This window comes from Gnatocerus cornutus, chromosome 6, assembly GCF_029298725.1.
Source record: "Gnatocerus cornutus isolate USDA-ARS CGAHR chromosome 6, icGnaCorn1.1, whole genome shotgun sequence".
In the NCBI taxonomy this organism is placed as follows: Eukaryota; Metazoa; Arthropoda; class Insecta; order Coleoptera; family Tenebrionidae; genus Gnatocerus; species Gnatocerus cornutus.
In genome coordinates this window covers 7,574,576-7,597,953 of record NC_142238.1, presented here as the reverse complement: position 1 = coordinate 7,597,953, position 23,378 = coordinate 7,574,576, and the positions used below count along the sequence as shown (strand labels likewise).

At 31.6% G+C, this 23,378-nt stretch overlaps 3 protein-coding genes across 3 annotated transcripts; 1 reads left to right on the top strand and 2 right to left on the bottom strand.

Moving 5' to 3' along the window:
* The first annotated feature begins 2,780 nt into the window (after positions 1-2,780).
* On the top strand, positions 2,781-7,030 carry LOC148172564 (uncharacterized). Its single transcript, XM_088039783.1, has 4 exons — positions 2,781-5,329; positions 5,416-5,434; positions 5,486-5,585; positions 5,636-7,030. The coding sequence occupies exons 1-4, from the start codon at positions 4,528-4,530 to the stop codon at positions 5,816-5,818; spliced, it is 1,104 nt and encodes a 367-aa protein (XP_087895909.1). The 5' UTR covers positions 2,781-4,527; the 3' UTR covers positions 5,819-7,030.
* Positions 7,031-7,214: 184 nt separating this feature from the next.
* LOC148172563 (putative odorant receptor 85d) lies at positions 7,215-8,672 on the bottom strand. Its single transcript, XM_088039782.1, has 7 exons — positions 8,653-8,672; positions 8,383-8,602; positions 7,857-8,335; positions 7,702-7,803; positions 7,558-7,657; positions 7,328-7,507; positions 7,215-7,280 (listed from the first exon to the last, which is right to left on the bottom strand). Exons 1-7 carry the CDS (start codon positions 8,670-8,672, stop codon positions 7,215-7,217), a joined length of 1,167 nt encoding a protein of 388 aa, XP_087895908.1.
* Positions 8,673-11,934: 3,262 nt separating this feature from the next.
* Positions 11,935-14,536, bottom strand: LOC148172562 (uncharacterized). Its single transcript, XM_088039781.1, has 11 exons — positions 14,517-14,536; positions 14,244-14,466; positions 13,715-14,193; positions 13,560-13,661; positions 13,408-13,507; positions 13,171-13,326; positions 13,050-13,120; positions 12,883-13,018; positions 12,772-12,823; positions 12,519-12,710; positions 11,935-11,960 (listed from the first exon to the last, which is right to left on the bottom strand). Exons 1-11 carry the CDS (start codon positions 14,534-14,536, stop codon positions 11,935-11,937), a joined length of 1,557 nt encoding a protein of 518 aa, XP_087895907.1.
* Positions 14,537-23,378: the final 8,842 nt, after the last annotated feature.

The window sequence follows — 23,378 nt, the reverse complement described above, 5'->3', positions numbered from 1 at the left end:
TACTTTTTTCAGTTTGTTTTTTAGCAATGATTTCACTAACAAAATAAATCCTATATTATATTTTATGACCATATTGACAGAAACTGGATTTTATTGTGTTCTGCTTGAAATTATAACAAACAGTGTATATGTGTTACACAAAAAATCCTCTGCAGGCTTTAATTGTACACAACTTTTTAGGCACATCAACTTGATGAAGCAATATATGAATCCAAATGGCTCGAGATTACTGCAGAAAAATTTAAAAGGTGTCTAATAATTACAATGGCAAAGGCTCAAAAAATAATTAATTTTGCTGGTTATGGGTGGATCAATATAAATCTTAGAACTTACGTTTTGGTAAACCTATATAGACTATAAGTCAATGGTAAAATAAATAATATTTTTTAGGTTTGCAAAGCTACTTTCAGTTTCTATACATACTTGAAATCTATGGAAAAATTGAAAACTGAATAAGAGGAAAAGTTCTGCAATGAATGAAAATTAAAAGCAGAGTACGTATTTTATCAACGAAAAACGCGTAGAGATAACTATGTAGTTAAAATTGACAAATCTTTGTTAGGTGGATATTGCACATATCCTTTACTTTAGTTTTTAGCTACTGCTTGAAATTTAAGAGTGTTTAATACATACAATAAATTTAAACTTTAAATCTTTGTTAAATTGTTGTAGGATAGGTATGCATTAAATAAATAGTATTAACAATTTATTTTTTTTAATGTTAGAAAGTTTGACTTTTGTATGAATTCTTTTAACTTGCCGTCCTTTTTTAACGCTTTTGGAGATATGTTAATAGGCTGGAAGAAGACTTTTGGCAGCCTAGGTCTCCAAATCGAAACTGGTTAGTTTTTTTTTGATCGGTTGGTATTACATTGTCATCAATAATTCATATACTTCATATACTTCATATACTTCATACCAATTGATAGTGAGGTCCAAATGTCAAACTTGACCCGAAATTTGAGACTATCCCCAATAATTATGTGGAGATATGTACTTCATAGGGACATTTTTATACACCAAAAGCTGACGACCTTGTCTGACAACACTTTGACAGAAACGTCATCATTTGTAAACATTGACAATTGGCTTCCGTATTTACGGAAATTTGAAGTTATTTTAAAATTGGAATGGTTTTTGAATGGTTTTCAAAGAAGTGGATTCTTTTTCTAGTTGTTGACAATGAAATTATAAAATATCCGGAGCCCGCAGTCGTATAGCTGAAATATTTAAGTTGTTAACTTATTAGAAGTAGCTGGTTAAAAGTGAAACACATGGAAAATTTAGAAAAACTTTTAATGTTTACATAGTCAACTATAAAGTGTTAAAGGTAAATTCTAATTACCTCAACCATCGAAGATTTTGAGTTGCTGAATTTGAATACGTCTATACCTCACATATCAAAGACCTCATGTTGTTTTAGTGTAGGAAATAAAAGGTCGTCTTTTTTCAAATTATGACCAATTGTCATAGGATTCACTAGGAGGTGCGGTTGTCAGCACAAAACTTCAATTGCAAAGAAGTTTAACAAAGTTATGTTCTTTTAATGGTGCATTTTTAAGATTTGTAGCAATTGGACGGTTCCAAAAGTGCTTCTCTTTGCAAAAGTGATCACTTTTTTAACAATATCGTAAATGTGCACCAAACAGACAATATTCCTTTGTAACCATTGAACTCTCGTCTATAGTTTATGCTCTAAATATTTAAACAACATGATGACCCTCATGTGCAACCTTAAATGTCAACTTACACATTGGTACAGAGCAAATGAAGCTCGAAATTGCTTTTTTTAACGTTGGTACAAGCATTTTCATCCGCTTACAATCCACTTTTTGAAAACCAGAAAATGTCAACAATTAAAACTTTGACTGCGTCATCCCCCTCTACTTCATTACTTTGCAAGTAATACCAACTTTTCCAAAATTTCTTAGCATAGTACAATACACTGCTTAATGTGTAACACTAAAATGGGGGCCACACTATCAATTGGTATAAAATATAGGAGTCTGCTGAAGTATTTTAAAAGAAGTTAAAATGTTTTATTTCCAACATAGTTACATATTAGCGATTCACGTTCGGTAGAAGTAACTAATAGATACTTTTGTGTCGTTATGTTGAATTTCTAAAATAACTAGGAATTAAACATTGGCATCATTGTCTATCAAATAAATTTGTCATTCAAATTTGACAATATAACGAGATGGAATCAACTATTACAAGACAAGCAGTTTCAAAAGGAAGAAAACAGGATCGGAAGGAACAAAGTCAGAAATTTATGGTTAAAATCAATTTCGTAAAGCGCACCAAACAGCTGAAAAAACTTTGTTTCACACTGCGAAAAATTAATTAGGCAAGACTGGACAGCACTCATGGGAGATGCAGCGGTAGACAATATTCCACCAGTCATTGAAATACTAACAAAGTCAGATAGATTCAGAAGATGAAATCGATGAACTAGTTTTGAATCTGATTCGGAGCTCTGATGATTTTCTTCTTTTTCGTTTGGAAAATAAATATTTACCTTTAATGACAATCCAAAAACTGTCATTTGGATGTCATCTATTTTACAAGACAATACACTAGAAAAATTATAACCTTAGTTACACAGCTCAAAAATAAAAGTTACTAAATTTAGTTACTTCTACCGAACCTGAATCTTTAATAATAGGCAAGCAACCTTGAAGAGTAAAAGTCAAATCAGAATTTTTTTTTTGATTTTTTTAATTTTGTTGAACTAAAAATTAGTGTGGATCACACGTTTGAAAATGCTTTTGGAAGTCTTCGTGTTGCTACGACTCGGTTCGTTTTCGCAATTTTACTCAGACTTCCAAAAGAGCATTTTCCGGCCTTGTGATCCAAATTAGTAATTTAACACCTCACAACTTGATTAAAACGTGTGCTCAAATATCCATTCGTAAAGTTTTCTTACATAATTTCCGGTTTTTATACAGCTTCAAGCGGCTTCCTTCCGGTGACAAGGTTCCACCAAGAGTAGATTCGTCTAATTTTTTTTATTTCAGTGGAAGTCATTTCAGAGCGAATCAGGTGTTCTGCGGATTGCTGAACGTGGGGAAATAACAGGGAAATTTGAATTTTATTTTTTTCTCTGATCTATAGAACCTCCAAATAAAGTTCGATAAATGTGGATTGTACTTTAAGAGATTCTTTATTCTAGAGCTATTTTTAGGATCAAATGTTATTGCGGCGTTTCTTAAAAAGATCAAATAATAACGCGACGTTTCAAATTTCTCACTCAAAATTTTGAAGATTGACATCTCGTTTATTTTTGTAGCAGACTTGCGTTATTGGGTTTCATTTTACCAGAATTTTGGGAGTATTTTAAATCCGGCGTCAAAATCTACGTACGACAACAAATTACCTAGTTTAAAGTTTCGGAAAAAAGTGAACCTTAAAAATTTTAAGCGGGAAATTTGAAATTTTACAATTTGAATGAAATTAACTTCTTTCATGTCAGTTTAAGTTGATAGTTGATTGTTAGTACAGTGCCATTATAAGTTGCAGGTGTTTCCTCGTTTCGCGACCGACAACTCTTTATGGGAGTATTGTGTTCGAGAAGAAGCGTCTTAAAAAATTCACCAGATATAATGAATATATAGGTGCGTGTTCATTTATAATTTATCGTTTTATCATTAAAAAACAATACATGTCAAATTCTTTTAAATTTTCGCTATTTTGGATACAATATTTTTTATTCTTTGTATTACCTACTTACATACCTTCTTCAAATAAAAATTTGCTTTCCATTTAAATATTTATTCATCCACACATGTTTGTTTAAATTGCAGAACACATTCGTATTTTTTTTTCAAAATAGTAAAATTTTGTTTCACACATGTAGTAGGTACTCGAGCTCTTCCAAAAAGTAATTTATTACGGCAAATTTTATTACATAAATTGATTAAATACGGGTTATTAAATAATTTAAAACAAAAACTGTTTATACTGAAAAACATTTTCTACACATATTGATGTTAAACATATAAGAACTTTAAACTTCACAAATTTACTAGTATATAGAGCCAAACCGCATAATTAAAATCTACAAATAACTTCACCTAGTGGTTAACTTTACAGTAAGTTTAAGACCACATTACTCTTCAAAGTTTGAAAAACTATTTTATGTCAAAAGAGAACTTATTCACCACGTTCGTAACCACAAGTTTCCATAAAAAACTGAACTGAAATATGTATTAGACAAATATTAAGTTTTATCCTCAGAGACAGACCACAATAAATTATTTAGAAAGTTATGACTTTTTCATTTTGAGGCTGTGAGTTTACTCTTTTTAATTACAGGTAAACTGAATTAATTTTACATCAAAGAGCTGACCCTAAAGGAAATTAAACAACTTTATAAAAGGACACTATCTTTAAATAATTAACTACAAAATTTAAAAAAACGGGTCACTGAAAGTATTTTTGTTGTATCAAAGGCGTAAGGCAGACGCTCTTATTTCCATTTATTCTTGTCTTGTATTGACGATGAAGTGAACGCGTTAAAATAACATGTTCCGCTTTGTTAATTATTACGATTTTAGGTTTATTGAGCCAGATGACATATCATTAGAAGCGTTGAAAATGCTCAAGTTTGTTCGTATACACCCAACTTTTAAATCAAAGTGGACCACAATTTTTGTTTTTTGTAACATTGCGATTTGTTGTTGGATTACAGTATTGGGTGTAAAAGGAGTTTTAGTTTCTTACAATTCCGACTTATTTTTTATGTCAGAATGTGTACAATCGTGTCTGTTAACAATACATGTAAGTGTGTGTTCTAAACTCGATGTAAGTTCATCAAATATTTATTTACAGGCAATTGGGTATTTATTTGTTTTCTATACCAAGAGAGAAGCTTTGCTAAGCTTGATGGAGAAAAAATCCAGATTTTGGAAAGTAACCAAAATCGCCGATCATGCACTCTATACTAAATGTACAACGGTTTACAGCATTGCTAAGATGTTTATTCGAACTTATTTCATAACATCAACAATAGTAGTACTTTTTTTTGATTTGCAACCATTTTTGACTGGGAATTTGCCCAGTGGATGTTACGTTCCAGAAGGATGGTTTACCTTCACAGCTGGACTAATGATGTACGCAGCAGTAATCATAATGTTTACAATTGTAGGAACTGATTGCTTTTTTTGCTCTCTCGGAAGTGCTCTCATTGTTCAGTTTAATCTCCTAGATTATAGATTGAGAAATATGAACATATACGATGATTTCCATGAACTGATCAATTATCATAACGAACTGCTAAAGTGCGCAATTTTTAATAATTTAATTCAAATACTTATAGTTGTTTTAGGTATTCTACAGAATTGAATGCAGTTTTCAGCGATATTTTCTTCTTTCTATTTGGAATATGCATCACTGCATCCTCATCTATGTCAGTTTTTATCTTCATGCAACCGTAAGATGTTTGTCCATTTGTTTGCGACGACGTATTTCAACTTGTTTTTAGGAGTAACTTTAGTAACAGGATAAAATCTTTGTTATATTTTCTGACTATTCTGACTGAAACGGGATTTTATTGCGTTCCGCTCGAAATTGTAACAAACACTGTACGTCTTCTAGTAAAATAAACTTTATTTGTACATGGACAAGTTTTTAGGCTCAAGAACTTGATAACGCAATATATGAGTCTAAATGGTTCGAGCTGACTACAGATAAGTTTAAAAAATCTTTAATATTAACTATAGCGCGAGCTCAAAAACCAATAAATTTTACAGGATACGGGTGGGTTAATATAAATCTTCGAACTTACATTTTGGTAAGTTTGTTACAGATAAAATAATTTTGGAAATGGATGGCTTTTTAGGTTTGTAAAACTATATTTAGTTTCTATACTTACTTAAGTACTATGCAAAAATTAGCAACCAAGTAAGCGAAGAAATAATCCACATACAAATTATTATTTATTTTTCAATGGGACGAAATAATCGCATTTTCTCATAATGAAAGAAAACGGTAGTTCGTGTAAGAACATGTGTGTTAAAATACAACACGAATTACCAAAAGTTAATTGAAACTAAACAAAAAATAAACGTTTTTAGGTGTTTATTGTTACTTGTTGCACAGCTGTTTAAATAAAAAACAATTTGGACCTTTAGAACTGCTTTTGAATCCTTTAGACTCTTAGACCAGTAAGACTTTCTATTTATCGATTAAAATATTCTACCTTATACGAATGTGATAATAATTATTGTGTTTACACGAAATGTTTTTTGCGTTCGGTTCTGATAAAATTACACTCTTTAAATGAAACCCCCACTCTTTTCCTTGTTATACATAAACATATACCTATTTTTGTTACAAGTATGTACCTAAAATACAGTTTCTGCGGACTGATTGTAGCTGGAATAGCAGATGAGTTCGCTAAAACTTTTTAGGTGCGTGTTACAAACAATAGTTTTTAGCTCCCAAAAATACATTCAAACCTCTTACTACTTATAAATAATTTCTAGAAAATAGTTACAGTGCCATCATGGTTACCATTAAAATACAGAATCATAAAGAAATACCAAAAATGCGAAAAAAAAAATTGTATTAGATTAACTTACAAACCGAATAATTTGTTCAAATTAATGTACCTGTTAGATCTAATAAACTTGTTTAATTTTGTATTGAATCCCTATGCTTTGTTACAACTTTTTAGGATTGACTGAAAAACGTTACTACATAAGCGGAGTAAGACTTGGGGGATAATTATAGTAATAAGCAAATAAAAGCATTTCGCCCGAACAATCACTCTTTCAAGAGCGCGATTGAAATCACACCGTATCACTAAAATTAGCATGAACAACATTATTATGAGGTCTCTGGGGTTGGAGTAAGTAAGTAAGAACGAGTGAGGGCAATCTTTACGATAACAACAAACTAATATTTAAATTCAAATAAAATTAATTTGTTATTAATTGAACTCTACCAGACTCCAAATCCTTCAATTTTCTAAAATATCACTCTATTATTTAAGTAGGTACATATTTTGTTATTTTGTCACTTTTAATTGTTAAGGTTTGTTCACACTTAATACAGTGGGGTGTTATATTTATTTCTATCGATATTATACAACTGTTTCAGCCTACAATTTATTTTAATCACACATTAAAACAATGCTGCTAAATTAGAATCGCTATAAATCTACCAAAACATTTCGACAAACAGTTTCTGTGAAAGAAAAGGCACCATTTTTATTTATCACCCAACTTCTGCATAGAATTTAAATAAGTGTAGAAGCTGAACACTGTTTTACAAATCTAAAAAATAAAATTTTAAAAATAAACACTCATTTTATAAACAGTACCCAAACGTAAGTTTGAAGATTTATATCGAGCAATCCATATCCATTAAAACTTATCGGTTTTTGGGCTCGTCTCATTATCATTGTTAAACAATTTTTGAACTCTTTCACATTGATATTGTACCAGTCGGATTCGTAAACCGCATCGTCTACTGTTTGCGCCTGAAACATGAAATAATATCGCTGTAAAATGCAACTACGAAAGTGCTTTGTTGAACTAAGTAATGACTTACAGTATTTATTACTACTTCCACAGGAACGCAGTAAAATCCCATTTCAATAATAAGAGCGGCAAAATATAGTAAGAATTTTATTCTATGCGCCAAGCTGCCCCTAAAACAACTATAAAGAGAGGGCAGATGTATTACCATACTTACGGTCGCATGAAAATTAAAACCGAAACAGAAGATGAAGCGATGGTTATTCCAAACTGAAGCAAAAAAAGACTTTTGAAAGCGGCGTTCAACTCTGCACAGTAACTAAAACATCTATTTGTAATAAACTGAAAATTGATTTCTCAAATGATACAAACTTTAATAAAAAAACATGATAGTCGACTAGTGTTTGTAACCCATTCCACACGTTTTGTTGATACTTATTGCCAGAAGATGCCTTCATATTTTTCAATTTGTAAGCCAACAATTTAAATTGAACGACGAGTGCACTTCCAAGTGAACAAAACAAGCAATCAGTTCCTGAAATCGACGTACCCATCACATAAGACATGAACCACATGGACACTGCTAAGTAATAGTACCATCCTTCTGGTACATAGCACTGACTGGGTAAATCTCCTGTTGTAAATGGTTGTAAATCAAAAACAAACGCTGCTAACATTATTTGTATGAAGAAAATTCGGACTAACTTCCTGACTGTGCTAAAAATGTTTGAACATTCGGTGTATAAAGCGTAGTCAGCAACATCTGCAATTTTCCAGAACTTTGTTTTTTTTTCGAGTAAGCTCAGAAGAATTGCTTTTTGGTTGTGGAGAACAAAAAATTTAACAATTGTCTACAAAGTCTTGTTTTCTGGTTTTGTTATGTATTTTCCATACTTACATGTGTCACCAAAATGCAAGTTTGTATGCAATCTACCACGAAAATTAGATCGGTTTTATGGGTAAAAATTCCTTTTATTGCCAAAACCACATAGACAAGACACTGCGCGATGTTGAAATATACAAAGAAAGTAGTCAACTTGGAGTTAAGGGCTGGATGTAAACGGGCATACCACAGAATTTTTAAAGAATCTGCTACCGCGTCCTCTGGTTCAACAAATCTAAAATAAAAGAAAAAGACTAACTAATATGTAGCAAGAATAGCGCTTACGGTTTAACTATAGCAGCCATCGCAAAATTGTGTTAAGATAGAAGTGGATTGCAAGTAATTACGAAAGCAACTACTTTGAGCAAGCTCCTAATACAACTGAAGCAGTTTCCTAACGATACACTTTTTATTAGACACTGGAAAATTAATATTACAAAAGGTATCTAATTATAGTGTTCATAGAGTTATAGAAAATTTCAGTTTGGGTTATCTCTTTGATGTAAAATTAATATAGCTTCCCTGTAATTAGAACAAGTAAATTCACAGCTTTAAAGTTAAAAAACGCAGAATTTGTTAATAATCCATGCTATCCACCTCTTTGAAGGTAAAATTTGAAACTTGTCTAATACATATTTCAATTAAGTCTTGTTATTTGTAAGAACCTGTTAAATATGTACATATTATGTTGGTTTTTTTGTACAGTGTGAGAACAAAATGCAAAAAAACATATTTAGTTGGTGAGTACTTTTATCATACATTTATATTAATTCTTTAATTAAGTTTTATATTGTTATTTAGAACGCCATCCTAACTTTAACAATATTTACTGCATCATTTGAATTGAGTAAAATACGACCCCAGTTTCTTTAGCTTAACAGCAAACATCAGATTACTTTTTATTATAAATTAATCATGATTTTACACTTTTACAACTAAACTCGGAGCATCTATTAAAATCTCGTTCCAAAAATAAGAGAAATAAAGTAAATACAACATGAATAATTTCATTCTGTTTTTCCAGTTACCGCTGGAAAAATGAGTCTTAAACAATACGCTGTGTTCTGAGCAAACTTGCAAGAAAATGAAATAGAAGCAGAACAGATAAATGTATAGACCGAATTTAAGCAAAGAATAAAACGAATTTAGCTCTTCGCAGTAACGGTGAACTGATGGACTGGTTTTTATAATATTACAAACTTTATAACAAAAAGTATGATGTGATAATTGTTTGTGGTTGAGTTTATAGAGCAAAAGTTTAAATTGTTAATGATTAAGCTTACAGGTGCACAAAAATAAACATTTAAAAAAAATGTTTAAACTCTATTAATTCGGTAATTTAAATGAGCTTAAAATACACTTTTTTTTCAAACGTCATAAAAGTGACACATCTAGCTCAATTGTCAGGGTACACATTTCACTTATTTGCTTAAGCAGAACACAGCACTTTATATGCTTGGGCTCCACCGTAACCATAGAAATGTTTCCATTGCACTATGATTCTGCATGAATTTAATGTTTTTAAATAAATAAGACTAATTTTCTATCGTTTGCAAAAAAAATCGTATATGCCATTCGGAGCAAAAATGGCTTTGTGTGCTTCGCCTGTTAATGTCTGCCAAACGTAGTACAAACACGAACAGGCTCAGCACACAAAGCTTCATTTTTGCTTTTAAGGACATAATGTACTATTATGAGTACATTAGCGCAGTACACTTGGTTACGATAATAAAATTTCTCAATAATATGGATCATCAAAATTTTTATCATAAAGTACAATTCATTATTAAAATTAAACTCTAAAAAAAAACAACAAAAAAAAACAAAAAGTACTTAAGACTACTTAAGAAAAACAAAATAAAGTCAAGTTTTGTCTTAAGCTTTGGACTCTCGGACTAAGGTAAGGTCAGTCACAACAATAACAACGCATGCCTGACTTTCTAAATGCTGTATTTGTCACAGCTGTCAGTTCACTTAAAGTTTTAATTGCAACCAACAGAAGCTTTGGATAAACTCTTGTATTATATTCAAATATAAAGGTTTATATTATTTAACGACTTTCAAATAATTCTCTTCTAACATATTCGCTTTCAGACAAATAGTTATGACCATAATTAGGTTCTATCCAGTAATGAAATTTATGGACTCTGATAAACTAAAATCCATGGTAATAACATAGTATTAGACCATAGACCATAAACCATAGTAAAATTTCGCACGAAACCGAATTAAAAATCATTACATGTTTCGGTCTCTGAAAACATTAAATTAACCAATCAAAGAATTTAATGATTTTAATTTGATGATTTAGTTAATTTTATAAGTTCTACACAAAATACTTTTGATACATTTATTTCAGTAAATGGTCGTAGATAAAGCATAGTATTGCACTCGCATGTATGGCTCTTATTTACTCGATTGATTTGCTCCCACTCGCTCGCTGACGAAAATATCAACATTGTGAATAATGGGTCTCATAATGTACTCGTATTAATAATATACACACCCCCCCCTACTGTTTATTTATAAATTCTTAATCTGAATATTTTATGTTTTAGAATTATTATTTTAATATCTAAAATTTTTTGTATTCTTTATTTTTTTTAAACTTTTTTAAACAGATTTTTCTTTGATTCTTCAATCACACTTTTAAGAGTGTTTAGGGGCAATAATATAAAAGGACAAGGATAAAATTTCCAAAAAGAGCTTTATTTTGATCGATGAAGTTTTTGTGTCGTCAAATTTTACAGTCTTCGAAGTGTTCAAAACTTTATACTTACGTTTTTGTCCCTACAAAAATTATCTTAGATTTTGACAGAACATTTCTTGCCATAAAGAAATACAAGCATTTTGTATTTCTTTGATTTCTTTGTAAAATTAAATTTTTCTCCAAACGTCACAAAAAGTCACTATTTTTTAGTCGTTTTTAGACAGTAAAGTAGGCAATTTTGTTATAAGTAATAAAAAGCGCTAGTTGACATGGAAACACTTTTGCTGCTTTTTGTATGGGACTTGCACGATCTTAACTTTGAAACTCTTTGAAATTAATATTTTTCACAGATGACAACTACATGCATAGCTATCCATGTAGGTATACAGGGTCCGGCAACACTTGTGTCCACCCCTAAAATCGTCTTTAATTTTAAAGATAAAATTTTGGAAATTTGCATACGCTCATAGTTGACAAAGCTCTAGAAGTTGACGCAAAAATTTGTTTTTTATCACGGTTTGGTTGGTGTCGTGACGCCTAAGAAATATAATTTTTATCGATTTTTGAGTTTTTGCGGAAATATTCGCAAATTAAATTTTTTTTTTAACATAACTGTCATACAAATATCTGAGTTTGTATTTTAAATCTAATGCAAATTGTGTTTAAAATATGCGAAAAAAACGCTGTTTTATCAAGTTAGTTTTCAAAATTATGACGGCGTAGTGGCAAACTAGGTTTACACCAAAATTTCACAAGTCACTTCGTTCACTCTCATAAAGATTAATTTTGATTAACATGGGCATGTTGCACTTTATGGACACCAGAAATCGTTAATTAACATCGACAAAGCGACATTTTCACCAACTAAGACTTTTGTTACAATCTAAAGCGAGCCAAAGGATAGATGTCATTTGTGACACAAGTTGTTGACAGATGGGTGTGAACGTAGTTTCCAATTTTGACGTAATAAAATTAGAAACTAACTTGATAAAACCGCATTTTTTTCTCAAATTTTGAAGACAATTTGCATTGCATCTAAAATAACAGCTGAGATATTTTTAACACACTTATATTGAAAAAAAATTAAATTAGGGTTTGATATCACAAACCCTCACAATTAACTAAAAATTACATTTTTAAAGCGTCGCGACGCCAAAACTATCAGTGATAAAAACAAATTTTTGCGTCAGCTTCTAAAGCCTTGTCAACTATGAGCGTATGCAAATTTCCAAAATTTTATCTTTATAATTAAAGACGATTTTGAGGGTGGACACAAGTGTTGCTGGACCCTGTATAGTTCAATTTGCGTTCAGTCATTGTCGGTCGTGGAACTGAATTAACCGTTTGGAGAAAAAGTAGTATTTGTTATTTGGCCGAAAAGTGGCTTTACCGTCTCGTATAAAAAAAATCTACTGTTTTTCGATAAGCGTACACAATTTACCAGTGAGATGCTTATATTTATTATCTCTATAATCTATACAACTATTTGGTTTTTTTATTATTGAAACTACATTTTCAAAAATTTGATTCCAAAACGTGAATACCAACATATCTGCTAAAAGAAAAGACACCACCATATTTATTTTCCGACGACCACAATGTAAAATGTTTAAATTCGCATGGCTTTCTATGACTGAAAATTAGACTTTGCACACCTCAACTGAAAAGTAGTCACGTGAACGTGTGAAAAGTACTTAAACCAAGCCTTCGACGTAAAAAATCGCAATGGCGCTGACCTGCCGCTGGCTATGGAAGTTCACGAATCCGTGCGGGCGAACCGCGATTCAAAAAATCTAGTAGTCTACTGTCACATTTTTTTGAGAAATTATTTTGAGCGTGTTCTTTTCATCTGTCGACAAAAAGACATTTTTCATTTGTATTTGATGGTATGAGACAACCAAGCAGACGTGATCGTCGGAAAAGTATAGTACATAACACGTGCTGATTTTACACTTCTGTGACTAACTGTCACAATATACTATTATCAGTCAACTTCTGCATAGAATTTAAATAAGTGTAGAAGCTGAACACGGTTTTACAAATCTAAAAAATACAAGTCATCAAAAGAAATTAATTTTTAACACAAATTATACCGAAAGAAAAGTTTGAAGATTTATATCAACCAAGCCGTATCCATTAAAAGTTATCGGTTTTTGGGCTCTTTTCATTATGATTGTTAAAGAATTTTTAAACTGTTTGGCGTTGGTATACCAGTCGGATTCGTAAACCGCGTGGTCAATTGTCAGTGCCTAAAACATGAATTAAAAAATGCCATCAAAATGTACTTTTAACTACCAAAGTATTTTGTTTAAGTAAGTAAAAGTACTTACAGTATTTTTTGCTACTTCCACAGGAACGCAGTAAAATCCCATTTCAATAATAAGAGCGGTAAAATATAGTAAGAATTTTATTCTGTACATCCAGATGCCTCTAGAACTACTATAAAGAGGAGGCAGATGGACAGATGTATAACTTTACTTACGGTTGCATAAAAATTAAGACCGAAACAGAAGATGAAGCGATGGTTATTCCGAACTGAAGCAAAAAAAGACCTCTAAAGGCGACATTCAACTCTGCACAGAAACTATAATGACAACTAGAAATAAACAGAAAAATAATTTTTTAAAAAGTACTAACTCTAACAAAAAATTATGATAGTCGACCAACATTTGTAACTCCTTCCACATTTTTTCGTTGTGTTTATTAGTAGAGGACATCTTCATTTTTCTAAATTTATAAGCCAACAATTTAAACTGAACGATGAGTGCACTTCCAAGAGAACAAAACAAGCAATCAGTTCCTGGAACCGATGCAACAATTACATAAGACATGTACCACATAGCCACTGCTAAGTAATAAAACCATCCTTTTGGTACATAGCACTGACTGGGTAAAAATCCTGTCGTGAATGGTTGCAAATCAAAACAAATTCCAGCAAACATTGTTTGTATGAAGAAAATTCGGATCATCTTTCTGGCTGTGCTAAAAATGTTTGAACATTCGATGTATAAAGCTTGATCAGCAACATCTGTAATTTTCCAAAATTTTGATTGTTTCTCTAGTAAGCTCAGAAGAAGTGTTTTTTGGTTGTGGAGAACAATCAATTTAATAATTGTCTGCAAAGTCGATTTATCGTTTTGTGTGTAATGATTTTACATATACTTACATGTATAATTAAAATGCAAGTTTGTACACAATCTGCCATAAAAAATACGTCGGTTTTGTAAGAAGTCAAAATTCCTTTTATTGCCAAAACTAGATAGACAAGAAACTGAGCGATGTTAAAATATACAAAGAAAGTCGTCCATTTGGAGTTAAGAACCGGGTGTAAACGAGCAAACCACAGAATTTTTAAAGAATCTGCCAATACATCGTCAGGTTCGACAAATCTAAAATTATACAAATAAACTAACTCATATAATATATGAATTGCGTTTACCGTTTGAATGTAGCAACCATTACAAATTTTTAACACCGAAGTGAAATATAAGTCATTACAAAAGCAACTACTTTGAGTAAGCCCTTAATACAACTGAAGCGTTTTCTACCGATACATTTTTTAATTTTTTTATCAAGTATTGGAAAATAAATATTTCAAAAGGTATCTAATTATAGTGTTCATGAAGTTTTAGAAAATTTCCTTTTGGGTCATCACTTTGATGTAAAATTAATATGGTTTACCTGTAATTAAAAGAAGTCAATTCACAGCTTTAAAGCTCAAAGACTTGTTTATAATCCACGCTATCTATAATTTAAAACTTGTCTAAAAAATATTTCAATTAAGTTTTGTTGTTTGTGCGATCTTGTTAAGTATGTACATATCGAATTGTGTAGGAGTAGTTAGTTTGTACAATATACTATGAAAAAGTTTTCTAAGTTTGTGAGTGCTACGATTTTTAGCATACATTTTTATAATTGTATAGCATAAGTTAGACTAAGTAATAAATAAAGACATTTGAGTCGATCATGATAATTATTTTTAGTTTCTCACAAGTTTAGGGCGAGTTTCCCTTAAATATTAACATGTGCGTGGCTAATCTGAGAACAGCTGCAATTGCGAGTTGCAATGAAAAGTGCAAGAAGGTGAGTTGTTATCACTGATCAATCAGCTTTTCTGTTGATGTAATAGTTTGTTGATGTGAAAATTCATAAAATCTATTCTAGAACCTAGAATTCTATAGTTTTGGCGAGTTCGTTCCAGAACTAATATGAAGCAAAAATTGCCATCAAATACTGAATTGAACTTTTCACAGTAACTGAAAACGTGTGATATGACTGATGAACTGGATTTCATAATATGTAATACAAACTTTAATAAAAAACTGTGATGTCGATCAAAGTTTGTAGTCCGTCCACAGATTCACATGTTTCTGAGTCTATAGGCTAAAAGTTAGTAAACAGAGACAAAAAACAAATAAGAAAATCTATTGTTTAAACGCTATTAATTCGATAATTTAAATCAGCTTGGAAGCCTTTTATGAAAATGCTTGGGGCTATGATTATAAAAATTTTCGAACAATTTTAATTATAATAAATATTTATATCTTTATGCCCGTTATAAACGCTGACATTTATTACACAGGTCTACAATGATTTTGGTGCCGCTAAAAGTAAAACTGATTTCAATCATATTCAGTACCCTGATAAAAACTTGATACTTACTTTTTTAATCCTACGTGTAGTTTTCGAGATTTCATAAGGGTAAATAAATTAAAAAGCATTTAATTAATTTATTAAAAAACCAAAGAACATTTACTTTAAAACATTTGATTACATTTAATTACACATTATTTTACAGGTTCTGAACACAGTCGAGGTCTTTTAGCAGATGGTAATTCAGGATATGTCATTTTTCTTTTGTTTATACCATGTAATTGTACAACACAAAAATAACAGTCATCAATATGATTTTTTGGTTCTGTCCAAATCATCGGCACACTATACTTCAAATGATTACGTTTACGTGGAACCCACGGTTTGTTCAGAGCCTTCATCTAAATATTAAAGTAATCAACGTATGTCTTCTTCACTGCATCTGTTATAGGTTTTCTGAACTTTTTCACTACATATTCACCACAAATGTAACAAAATGTATTTGGATTATTTATTCAACACCTTCTCGACGACGACATATTAATAGTATTAATTAAAAAAACAAACTAATTGATTATAATGACATTAAGTCTGAAAAAATACATTGTTTAGGTTATGTTTGATCGATACAAACCTGAACGTCGCTTCACGATTTTGACAGCTTCGCACGAAATCTTGCGGGCTAATTAACCAAATTCTCACATAGAATTAGCGGCACCAAACAAAAAAATTTTTTTTGTAGACCTGTGTTATTAGTAGTAAACTAGAAAAAAAGATTTCTTCGCTTTTTATTATTTTACAAACTGGTGGTTTTGTGGTTTTGATATTTGATTTACCTACAAAATAGTTTTAAATCAGTTTAACATAGCCGTAAATATTTAATATGAATTAAAGATTAAATTTAACATCTCTAAAAACCAAACCTAAATTTTACAAAATTATACCTATAAATAGTTTAATAACTGATTATTATTATTATTATATATTTCTGAGTTATATCCTTTTTAATCCTCTTGTTACAGCCAATCGAAATCCCCAAGAAAGTAAAAATGAACCAGCTGCGGCATTCAGCAACGCTCCTGTTAACCTAAATTTTTTAAGTCCACAAAAGAAAACATGTAATATAGTGCTATTGACCTAGAAGAGGTAAAATTAATATTGAAGTAAATGGCGCTCCTGTCAAAAAAAGGTTGACGTTAATCCCACGACATTGTTAATTAATGAACCATAACAAGTAAGGAACCTCATTTGTAATTTTTATGGGTGAAGTGAGAGATCAATTTGATATAAACTTTCAGCGTATTGTGATGATAAGGTCATATGGTAATTTATTCAATTAGCAAGGGCTCTCACTTCTTGTCCCGCCTTTACTATGTGGGTTACTGATCGATTGTTAATTTGCCCAACACAGACATCGAGACAAACAGTTACGTTATTAGAGAAAAATATAACTACTGTAGACGCATTAATATACATCGAAAGTAGTGTGTGGTAGCGAAATGCAATTTTAATCGTCTCCCATTGTGGCCTACATTTTAGAACAAAACCAGTAGTCATTTACCTGCCTTTAATAGAACGATGATGTGAGTCCATTCATATTACACCCACGTCTGTCTGTTGAAAAAACGCAGAGTTGCAGAAATCGCAGGACATTTCCTGATTCCCTACAGAACATAGCCTTCGTAATTACGACTTTGTAGCACTGCGTTTATTTATTGCATCCATTTGCTCAGCCCACATATGCAGAGAAAATGTTCCGGGAATTACCGAAACGAATATTGGAGGCACTCTTGGCCGGGGATGCATGAATCATAATTTCAGTGGTAATGTTTTTCAGTTTTCAGCGTTGGATTTTAATTATACAAATGTAGCCCCAGACATCGTTCCAAGGAAATGAATGGGTAATCGTATTAGTAATGCGCTTCGCTGTTTCAACTTCTGGAATTTATTCGATGTCCACCACTATGAAAAGCAGCCCATTAATGGATAACAATCAACAATTTTGTTGAAGATCCTAATTGATGATAGAGCACGGAGGTAATTGGCAATTAATGGACAAACTGTCCGACTTTTATTAACATCTTTCATCTGTTATAGATAAATGTGAGGCTGAATTAGAGTTGTATAACCGTTACATTGCATTAATTTTACAGTTGAACGTAAGTTGAACAATAGATGATTGATACTTAGCTTGTTATCTAACATACGCAAATATAATTGAGTTGCATGCATGTTTGGAATTTGCATGCAAGAAGAACGATCAGTTTTAATGCCTCTAGTCACCCTTGTTTTTGCAATATGATTACAGGGTATATCTGTGCAAACGATAAAAGATAAAATTTTCGTAGGGGACCGTGGAATAAAAATTATAACAACCCATAATAAGACTCATATTTGAGTGACATCATAAAAAATAGGTAAAAACAAAAACCTAGCTTGCTTTTTTAGATGTTTTCTACTTTTTACTTTACAAATTAAAAAAAAAATTGAATTTTTACATACGGGATATGTAACACTAGATTCTTGTTAGAAAAAGTGCTAGAAAAACAATGGCATCTTTCTATGTGTCGTAGTTTCGCAGATATGGAGGGAGCACTGAAAATTCCGAAACAGATATAAATTTATGACCGTCACTTCGCTTGGTTTTCGAGATACATATTTTGTTATAAGTTTACATTGCAATTCTCATAAGCAAAATACTGCTGGAATCCCCTTAACAAGTTTGAGTTTCAAAGAAGAGCAATTATTACATTGTATATTTCGCCAGACAAGTTTCAAGTTCGAAACGTTTTATAGACCTGGATTAAACAAGTTTTCGGATAAAAATGTTGGTTTAAGAAAAACATCAAAGTAATGAACGACGTCGTCTGGTTGAAGAATGGTAAAGTTACATTCCTTTTGTCTGGCCACATTTTATACGGCGATTTCAAAGGATTTCTTTGCCACTAGTCTCACTTTGTCGTATGTTTTTAGGACAATTTTGTTTAGAAATATAAGAAAGATGTTCTAATTTTTTGTTGTTGTACTGGTTTGCATTGTTAGAGAGAAAAAGTCTACAAATGTTTTGGAACGTCTCTATAACATTTTGGATTATTCTCAATTAAACTTTTAAGCCATCTTTGGTAATCTGGCTCTCTCCCAAGCTTGGATTATCTTTAAATTTGAAACTGGCTGGCTGTATTTCCTGTACTTTTCATGTTTCTGCCATTTTTTGCTTAAAAACAGCGAGTTTCAGAAACATAGCTAATTGAAAAAATTGACGTTGATAGGTTTGTGAACACGTTTATTTTCTTTGCTTCAGCATAACAAGCGATTAAGTATGATCAAACAGATAAATATAAGTTGAAGATTTTGGAACTAAGTCAAAGACAACGTAAATATAGTGCATCATATAAATAAGCATAAAATTCGTACTGTTTTAATATTAGACACTACGTAAAATAATGTCTTAAAATAAATTTGGGGTAACGTAAATGAATCTGTCATAACCTCTGCGGTGTGGCCTATTAGGAGTATGTATTTGTATGATTTACATACTGCAACATGTGTCAAAAACGTCATTATCTGTAAATTAGAACGGTACTGTATAATCGAAAATAGGACAATAAGAGCCTCTATATCAATTTTGACTAATTAAGACCTTACCACTAATTTTAAAGTATTAACCAGGTAACAGCCAGAACATTTATCACATATGTTTAAATATAAACTAATGAGGCTAATTGAATTATTGCGGAAATCTCAATTAGTAACAAAATAACAACACTCGTATTACCAATTTGCATCTAAAACGTAATTGTCATTCATTAATATAATTTAGAAAATGCACGTCTCATTAATTTTTTATTGCCATAATAAGTACTTTGTTGTGGGCGAATAACCCGAGCAATCGCGATAAATTAGCAATTTTTATTTAGTGTTATTATTACAGAAATATGTTAATTTGAATTACCATAAATAAACACGAAGGAAATTATCTCATTGACAAGACATTTTCATGTTATTGTCGTGTCTTGATTCTTATGGCTTGATTATCATAAATGCATAACGAACAATAATAATGATTCTCTTTTGGTTAAAATACATTTACATACAGAATCGACTGTTATATTTTCTCGAGAAAAGAAATTCATTTCTTGGCGTCGATCAATATTGACAGCAACTGATAAAAAATTCGCTTCCAGAACTGAGATTAAAAACTCGTCAAAACTGATTCTGATGAGAACCGCGAGACCAAAACAGAAATGAAATATCTACTGGCGTGGATTGGCTGCTGGCGTAAAACATAAATTGGTGCAGAATGGTGGAAATTAAAACAAGTAAATTGACGGTAATGAGGGAGGCAGTTCTAAAATGTCAAAGCTTGTGTTCGTCTGTATTAAAATTATTACCGTTGATAGCATCTGTGTCAAAATTAATTAGATTTGCCGTCAAGCCATTTTAATTATACACAAATTTAATTAAAAAATGCTTCTATCGTAATCAATCATGGATTGTTCATTGTTACTTAACGAGAATAAAAGATGCGTGTGGGTAGCTTATTAAAAGCAAAATGTAAATAGGATCGAAAATACTGAGTCACGGACATATAAGTTACACGTTATTGCTGACATTAATTTGTAATAATAATATAAAATAATTGTATTATCTCGCCCACTTTCCGTGATATTCTTCACGTGACTACGCAATTTTGATGGAAATACCAGTGATTGCAAAGAGAAAGTTTTCGCTTGATTTACGGAACGAAAGGACAATGGTTGTTGATCGCGATTTTGGAGAAAAACGTATTAAGCACCCACTTGAACATGATAAAATTCTGTTTTATGCAAGAAATTCTGTGGTAAATTTAGGGCATGAGAAGTGTCTTTTTCGGGCTAGACTTTTTTATTTCATTTACATATTTCTAGATACTCGAAGCCTCTTTTGCCACCTGTTAATTTTCAATGTGGGCGGTCTCCAATACTTCACAAAAGTGAGTAAATATTTATCTGCTATTATTTGTTTTATCTAGTGGTTATCCTGAAGGCATATGATGCTACAACCGGCCTGAATAATAACACATGTTTACAAAAGGAGATAAATTCCGCAAACTCTGCTACCTCCGACAACAACGACGAAAAACACACCATAACACAACTATATCAATATTGCCGAGAATTTACGGTCCCATAAAGTTATCCAAACAAAAATCAGTGGGTGGCAGCACCACGTCGGAAGCATCGTTTTGTCGTCGGTAGCGTTATCGTTTTAACGTTTGAATGAACACTAAATTTCATGAAACAGGGTGTGGTACAAAAACGTATCTGGAGACTGTTTCAAACAAAAAAAACATACTGAAATCTTTCATTCAAGTTTACATATTCATGAAAATACAAAATTTAGCGTGAGAGTAGTGTTGAAAATCTCGAAATGGGGTAAGGGGAATCCGTATTATTGCGGATAAGGAGGGGAAACGTAAGTATTAACTTCCTCGTTCGCTACTTTACGCGCTTCATTCCTAACTTCATCGCTTATTACTTAATCCTCTTAGATCTTTAACCGAGTCCTTTAAGGCTTCGGAAGAATTATAACGAAGCGTGTGTGATACGTCGTAACTGGATACTGAATTATTTAAAGCTGTCTCAGAGAATCGATAAACAGCACATCGTATAGCGTCTTCAGTATTTATTTTTTAACACCCTAAGCCGGTGGAGATTTCGACAGACTTTAAATTCCAAACTCCAGCAAAACTAAGTGGATAAAAAATAATCAAACACACAACTTTCAACAACACTTTGCTAAAGCGAGGATAAATAAAGACATTACCAAGAAAACGGTACAAATTATCAATTATGCAAATCGTTTACATCATTTTCTGAGCTTTTTAAAATTATGAGTGAAAACTGGTGAAAACCTATCCAGTCTAATTAAAAAGCTTTTATCGTTTGTAATTAAAATTCTTCTCATTAAACCAGATTGTTTTCTATTTATAATTATCATCAGTGAAAGAGACAAAAGCAAAAATTTTTTAGAATTGGAGTTGAAGAATAATACTTTTTCCAAAAGTCTCAAATCATTTTGACGACTCTACATTTTTCTGTTTTCTCTTAAGTCAAACCACGTTTTTTGTGGTAAGCTTCGCAAAGATTGGAATCTGCACGTATCCTCTACAGTTCTTGCCAGAACATTTAATTATGTAAATAATTCGAAACGTGCACAAGAATCGTGTTTTCAAATTCCTCGTTTGATGATCCAGATTTAACTCTCTGTTCCTGTTACTAGTTTTCCCAAGAAACAAAAATACCCGAGAAATAATTAAATAAAGGTGTTGGATATAATAAATTTATTGTAAATGTCAGACCTATTACCTAATTTTTATTGTCTGCACTTGATATATGTCTACTTGTTAATGTTAATTGATATAACTATATTCATTAAAAACCTTCACCAGTAATAATTGTAATTATAACGCTCTTAGACTAACTAATATGTCTAATAAAACTCCAGACACATAATATTGGTCATGTAATTTATAGCTCGGTCTATTGTTTACAAGTTAATGTTTTACGATACCCACCTAAACACCTCTATGATATCAGTGTAGGCCGCATGTCTAATGTATATCTACATATAAAAATTCTAATGACTCTGTCATAAATCATTGAACCTTGTCGTATTTCAATTTCCATCAAATAAATTTATGTTCTTCTCTTGTCCTGCCATCGTTAACAATGGCCCCAAGTTCTCTCTTTGCGTAACTCCATATTTGGAACACAGCCACAGTAATGAATCCATTTTTGAATTCGCAAAATAATTTTCTTTCTAAAAATAAACATTTCAATGTATCATGGAATCGGATGAGTAATAGTCTTTCATGTTATATTTACATTTTATTTTTCATATGCGTTAGTAAGAAAAGCCATCAATCATAGCAATAGAACTTAATGGTATCTTTGTGTGGAAAACCTGGCGTACGTTCGTTTCATTTTCGATGCAAAACCTTTTTAGCTGTGGAGAGGTAAGGGACCTCTCTCAAGCAAGGACTTGTTAGGGTAGAAAAGGCTTTGCACGCAACTCTAGTTTACACAATCATCACCCCGAATTTTATTGTGCTCCTCATTAAAAATAGAACAGGAAAGAGAAATCGTATTTTAAACTCGGATGCAATTGCCATCGATTGCTCGCTAGATAAATTATTCTAGGCTGGTATAAGTGGCAGTTTACCGATCCAAAACTACTGACCAAGACGATTTATTTTATATCACCCTCAGCATATAAAAATAATTTATAGAAATAGATTCCCCTAAAATAAATTCGAACTTGGTGTAATTACGTTACTGATGGAAGTGAGCTCTGTATACAAATATGGAATATAAAATCTTCATTTCGTGCTTTCGTTTGGATCTATATTAAAAGCTTTCATCAGTATGCAGGGAAAATCTCATTCTTATTCTCGTTTCAACATGAAATTCAGCGCTTCATGAAGTGAGAACCGGGATTCGGGAGGGTTTCTTTATTTTTATAAAAAAGAAATTCAATAATCTTGAGTAAACTCTGGCTCTAATTCGGTGAATTCAGGCCTAACAACCGCAAGAATGCAAAATTAGAAACACATGATTAATTAGAGCGGTCGAAAATAAAATTTATCCAAAATTCTAGACTCTAGACAGTGCTATTTAAAAAATAAAACGCGATTTTGCGTCGATTTTTTCAATGTCGTCTCAGAGTC